This window comes from Hemibagrus wyckioides, linkage group LG06 (assembly GCF_019097595.1).
Source record: "Hemibagrus wyckioides isolate EC202008001 linkage group LG06, SWU_Hwy_1.0, whole genome shotgun sequence".
NCBI classification, from domain to species: Eukaryota; Metazoa; Chordata; class Actinopteri; order Siluriformes; family Bagridae; genus Hemibagrus; species Hemibagrus wyckioides.
This window is the reverse complement of record NC_080715.1, coordinates 444573-451128: the sequence shown is the minus strand read 5'-3', so window position 1 is coordinate 451128 and position 6556 is coordinate 444573. Positions and strand designations below refer to the sequence as shown.

The window sequence follows — 6556 nt, the reverse complement described above, 5'->3', positions numbered from 1 at the left end:
CTATAGAAATAAACTATCTGAACACTTCCGTTATGTTAATGAGGTGAAGAGTAATCAGTGAATTTGTAGTAAAGTAAATAAAAAAGTCTTTAAAAACAGGAGAAGCTCAGCAGCCCTCACTTTACCTCACACTGCTCTCCATCTGCTCCGTGCACGCGCATTCAGGAGTTAGAGTTATTATTGTTCACATCGGGCGTGGTCTGGGGGTGATTGATGTGTCAGTAAGCCCCGCCCTCCTGAGTTCGCAACACAAAGCGGCAGCAGCATCTCGGAGCGGTCAGGCGTTTCAGCTCTGGTCATTCACTTCACAAAAACCGAATACAAACACAACAAACTGCACAGAATCACAGCGGACACACCGGAAGGAGTTTTTCACTGCTCGCCTTCTCATTTCTCTTTACGTGTGAATGGAAATACGCTGGAAAACTGAAAATGGACACCTTCTTTGTTGAGGTAAGCAGTAACTTATACATATTACATTAAAGCTACCGGAGCGCTGGGACACTGTCCAGCTGGTCACTGTGCGCGCGACGTTCCGTTCCGGTTTGTCCTCGTGAAGTTACGCGAATACACATAATAATAAACACTAATGAAAATAATACACAAAACACCGGCGTGGTCTGGAACTGACTGGACCTGGTCGGTTTTGGTACTTCTCTGAGCGTTCAGTACTCTAAGGGTTTGGATCTGTTTTGGTACTGCTGGGTCAGTTTCAGCACTGGTTCAGGTCAGTTTCACTGCTGCTTCGCATTTAGGGTTGAACTTTTTTTGTATTTCTCTGAGGTTTCAGTACCACACTGGGGGTTTGGGTCAGTTTCAGTACCACACTGGGGGTTTGGGTCAGTTTCAATACCACTCTGAAGGTTTGGGTCAGTATTTTTAATACGCTGATGGTTCAGGACAGTTTCAGTAGAATTCTGAGGGCTCGGCTTAATTTCAGTACCACACTGAGGGTTTGAAACACACACACACACACACACACACACACACACATTTCAAAATGTAAACCTGCAATAGATGATATCTGAAACAGAGAACCACTAAAAATCTCTCAACAATGAGTGTGATATGTTCAGTCATGCTGTATGTAGCCCCCCCAACACTCATTCTCTCTCTCTCTCTCTCCCTCTCTCTCCCTCTCTCTCTCTCTCTCTCCCTCTCCCTCTCTCTCTCACCCTCTCTCTCTCTCCCTCTCTCTCTCTCCCTCTCTCTCCCTCTCTCTCTCTCTCTCTCCCTCTCCCTCTCTCTCTCACCCTCTCTCTCTCTCCCTCTCCCTCGGGTTCTGAGTTAATGTGTGTATTCATCGGAATAACTAAGTCACAGGGTTACTGGGACGTCCTGTGTGATTTTTTTTTTTTACCTGAGTATAGTTGTGTGTGTGTGTGTGTGTGTGTGTGTGTGTGATGTTGTTGCAGAGCAGCTTTACATGGATATATACAGAGTAAAAATTCCAAATAAAAATGTACATTTATCTCTAATGAAAAAGCCAGAGGCAGTAGTGGGAAGGAAAAACTCCCTGAGATGATGTGTGCATCCTGAATGGCTGATGGAAAAAGAGATGTTAACATCACACCATGGCCACACCCACACTGGTCACTGTGATGACGAGTCATGTGACATGTCTCTGTGTATGGGTCATAGTCAGAGAAAAGTCCAGTGAGGATTTAATCCTGAAATTGTACACATCAACATTTAGATCCCAGGCATAACTACAAACTATAGAGAAGTCACAGTGTCACACACAAGGGGTGGAGTTTGTCTAAAAGGGGCGTGTCTCACATTGGTCAGAAGATTTTGATTAATTCTCTGTAACAGCAGCTCTGACAGTAGTGCAGCTGGACATCACAGCTTTATATTAATGCACTTATTCTAATAACTTTTGTATGTATGATTACTTTCCTAAAACAGCAGTAATATTTTCTTTTATGTCATATTCTTATTATTTCTTTACTACGTCACTCTGCAGTAGAATAAAACATTAAAACGATAAAGGTGAATTTTTACACAACGTAATATCGTATTGACCTGAGAAACTTACGCTCACTGAGATAACTCTACTTTCTATCTTAAATGTGAGGCCATCTGTCCAGCAGTTTAAACTGGGTCATACAACAGGACAGTCATCCCAAACATACCAGCAAATCTGAATGACCACTGAAGAAGAAATGAAGGTGTAGGGATGACCATGTCCAACCCAGGCCACTGTGGTGGGATTTTAAGAGAGCGTTGTGCAAACTAGTCCCTTAAACATCAATTAACCAAAACAATGTCATAAAGAAGTTGGACAAAATTTCATCACAATTATATGAGACTGAGAAACTACAAAAACATCAGGTTATTGTTGAGGTGGGATTATAAATCATTATAAACACCGAGAGTGGGATTATAAATCATTATAAACACAGAGAGTGGGATTATAAATCATTATAAACACAGAGAGTGGGATTATAAATCATTATAAACACTGAGAGTGGGATTATAAATCATTATAAACACTGAGAGTGGGATTATAAATCATTATAAACACCGAGAGTGGGATTATAAATCATTATAAACACAGAGAGTGGGATTATAAATCATTATAAACACAGAGAGTGGGATTATAAATCATTATAAACACTGAGAGTGGGATTATAAATCATTATAAACACAGAGAGTGGGATTATAAATCATTATAAACACAGAGAGTGGGATTATAAATCATTATAAACACTGAGAGTGGGATTATAAATCATTATAAACACTGAGAGTGGGATTATAAATCATTATAAACACTGAGAGTGGGATTATAAATCATTATAAACACTGAGAGTGGGATTATAAATCATTATAAACACTGAGAGTGGGATTATAAATCATTATAAACACAGAGAGTGGGATTATAAATCATTATAAACACAGAGAGTGGGATTATAAATCATTATAAACACTGAGAGTGGGATTATAAATCATTATAAACACAGAGAGTGGGATTATAAATCATTATAAACACAGAGAGTGGGATTATAAATCATTATAAACACTGAGAGTGGGATTATAAATCATTATAAACACTGAGAGTGGGATTATAAATCATTATAAACACTGAGAGTGGGATTATAAATCATTATAAACACAGAGAGTGGGATTATAAATCATTATAAACACAGAGAGTGGGATTATAAATCATTATAAACACAGAGAGTGGGATTATAAATCATTATAAACACAGAGAGTGGGATTATAAATCATTATAAACACTGAGAGTGGGATTATAAATCATTATAAACACTGAGAGTGGGATTATAAATCATTATAAACACTGAGAGTGGGATTATAAATCATTATATTCACTGAGAGTGGGATTATAAATCATTATAAACACTGAGAGTGGGATTATAAATCATTATAAACACAGAGAGTGGGATTATAAATCATTATATTCACTGAGAGTGGGATTATAAATCATTATAAACACTGAGAGTGGGATTATAAATCATTATAAACACAGAGAGTGGGATTATGAATCATTATAAACACTGAGAGTGGGATTATAAATCATTATAAACACAGAGAGTGGGATTATAAATCATTATAAACACTGAGAGTGGGATTATAAATCATTATAAACACTGAGAGTGGGATTATAAATCATTATAAACACTGAGAGTGGGATTATAAATTATAAGTGAAGTTATTAAGTGTTCTTGGATGAAGCAAAACTCTTCAGAGAAATAAGAAAGGAGAATGTTAATGTTTTTGTTTAATTAAAGACAGATGATGCTAATGACACATGCAGTGGGACAGAGTGTCTGAGTGTGGTGTGGAGATGATAGCTAGCGTACAGCTGCTCCTCCAGGCTACATGTGGAGTTTATTCCACTCAGAGCTCTCACTTTTATCTTCAGAGTCCTGAAGGATTGGAAGCTGGATTTAAATTCCTTCCTCTAACCAGCATGTGGACGTCAGCAGCTGGACTTACAGATCTGACCTTAAATAACTTTGAGCTGATTATAGCTTGTAGCTCAGGACAGATTTAGCATGTTGAAGGAAATGTTACTGAGAAGTGGTTTCTGTGAGATTTGGTCCTGTAGATCAGCTCAGTTTTACTGATGTTCAGCTTTCTCCAGCGTTTCTCACAGCTTTTTCTACACCGGATTTCTTACTCTGCTCTTATTATTCTCTCTCTGTACAGTGGGAGACGCGACTGGGCGTCTGAGATCACTTCCTGCTCTCCTGCTTCCTGTTTCCTGCACCTGCAGGAAAAGAGTGTGTTTCTGGCTGTAAAAATCAGACCTATTAACAGATTAATGAACTGTCTAGTTAACAGAACATCAAAAGGCTAGCATACTAACATATTTGAGCAAATAAATGACCACAGAATGAACATGCTAGTTGGAAACAAGGACTCAGGATGAGACAGGACACTAAACCCCTCACACTCATGGCCTGCTGTCTCATTTCATCTGAATGAATCAGACAGAAACACACTTCACGTCCTTCCTGTGAGGACATGACACACCCGTCATTTACCCTCTAATGATCTGATACACACCGGACAGTGCAGTGACCGCTGACCTGAGCTGATATCACACACACTCTCCAGAATCAGTGTGTTGTTTTTAAACTACAACACTTTTCATTTGGTCTAAACTACAAATTAACAGTTCTGATGGGTCACAGTACGCATCACTTCCTGTGACATCATCGCTCACCCTCTGTCCTGTCTGATGTGTTCAGATGTGTTTTACTTCCATTTCTGGTCACGTGATTACCCACAATCCTCAGTGTGTCAGCGTGTGTCTGTGTTTGCAGCACTAGGAGCTGGAGAGTGTGTGTGTATTGTTCAGGTTGTGTGTGTATTGTTCAGGTTGTGTGTGTATTGTTCAGGTTGTGTGTGTATTGTTCAGATTGTGTGTGTATTGTTCAGGTTGTGTGTGTATTGTTCAGGTTGTGTGTATTGTTCAGGTTGTGTGTGTATTGTTCAGGTTGTGTGTATTGTTCAGGTTGTGTGTGTATTGTTCAGGTTGTGTGTGTATTGTTCAGGTTGTGTGTGTATTGTTCAGGTTGTGTGTATTGTTCAGGTTGTGTGTGTATTGTTCAGGTTGTGTGTATTGTTCAGGTTGTGTGTATTGTTCAGATTGTGTGTGTATTGTTCAGATTGTGTGTGTATTGTTCAGGTTGTGTGTATTGTTCAGGTTGTGTGTATTGTTCAGGTTGTGTGTGTATTGTTCAGGTTGTGTGTGTATTGTTCAGGTTGTGTGTATTGTTCAGGTTGTGTGTGTATTGTTCAGGTTGTGTGTGTATTGTTCAGGTTGTGTGTATTGTTCAGGTTGTGTGTATTGTTCAGGTTGTGTGTATTGTTCAGGTTGTGTGTGTATTGTTCAGGTTGTGTGTATTGTTCAGGTTGTGTGTATTGTTCAGGTTGTGTGTATTGTTCAGATTGTGTGTGTATTGTTCAGGTTGTGTGTGTATTGTTCAGGTTGTGTGTATTGTTCAGGTTGTGTGTGTATTGTTCAGGTTGTGTGTATTGTTCAGATTGTGTGTGTATTGTTCAGATTGTGTGTGTATTGTTCAGATTGTGTGTGTATTGTTCAGGTTGTGTGTGTATTGTTCAGGTTGTGTGTATTGTTCAGATTGTGTGTATTGTTCAGGTTGTGTGTATTGTTCAGATTGTGTGTGTATTGTTCAGGTTGTGTGTGTATTGTTCAGGTTGTGTGTATTGTTCAGGTTGTGTGTATTGTTCAGATTGTGTGTGTATTGTTCAGGTTGTGTGTGTATTGTTCAGGTTGTGTGTATTGTTCAGGTTGTGTGTATTGTTCAGGTTGTGTGTGTATTGTTCAGGTTGTGTGTGTATTGTTCAGGTTGTGTGTATTGTTCAGGTTGTGTGTATTGTTCAGGTTGTGTGTATTGTTCAGATTGTGTGTGTATTGTTCAGGTTGTGTGTGTATTGTTCAGGTTGTGTGTATTGTTCAGGTTGTGTGTGTATTGTTCAGATTGTGTGTGTATTGTTCAGATTGTGTGTGTATTGTTCAGGTTGTGTGTATTGTTCAGATTGTGTGTGTATTGTTCAGATTGTGTGTGTATTGTTCAGGTTGTGTGTATTGTTCAGGTTGTGTGTGTATTGTTCAGGTTGTGTGTATTGTTCAGGTTGTGTGTGTATTGTTCAGATTGTGTGTGTATTGTTCAGGTTGTGTGTATTGTTCAGGTTGTGTGTGTATTGTTCAGGTTGTGTGTGTATTGTTCAGGTTGTGTGTGTATTGTTCAGGTTGTGTGTGTATTGTTCAGGTTGTGTGTATTGTTCAGGTTGTGTGTGTATTGTTCAGGTTGTGTGTATTGTTCAGGTTGTGTGTGTAATGTTCAGGTTGTGTGTATTGTTCAGATTGTGTGTGTATTGTTCAGATTGTGTGTGTATTGTTCAGGTTGTGTGTATTGTTCAGGTTGTGTGTATTGTTCAGGTTGTGTGTATTGTTCAGGTTGTGTGTGTATTGTTCAGGTTGTGTGTGTATTGTTCAGGTTGTGTGTATTGTTCAGGTTGTGTGTATTGTTCAGGTTGTGTGTATTGTTCAGGTTGTGTG

At 38.9% G+C, this 6556-nt stretch overlaps 1 protein-coding gene across 1 annotated transcript in view; it reads left to right on the top strand.

Moving 5' to 3' along the window:
- Window positions 1–253: 253 nt before the first annotated feature.
- myo10l3 (myosin X, like 3) overlaps window positions 254–6556 on the top strand; it is a 79997-nt gene continuing 73694 nt past the window's right edge. The window contains exon 1 of the mRNA XM_058391207.1: window positions 254–453. Coding sequence (XP_058247190.1) covers window positions 433–453 — 21 coding nt within the window. The 5' untranslated portion in view covers window positions 254–432. The remainder of the gene's footprint in view (window positions 454–6556) is intronic.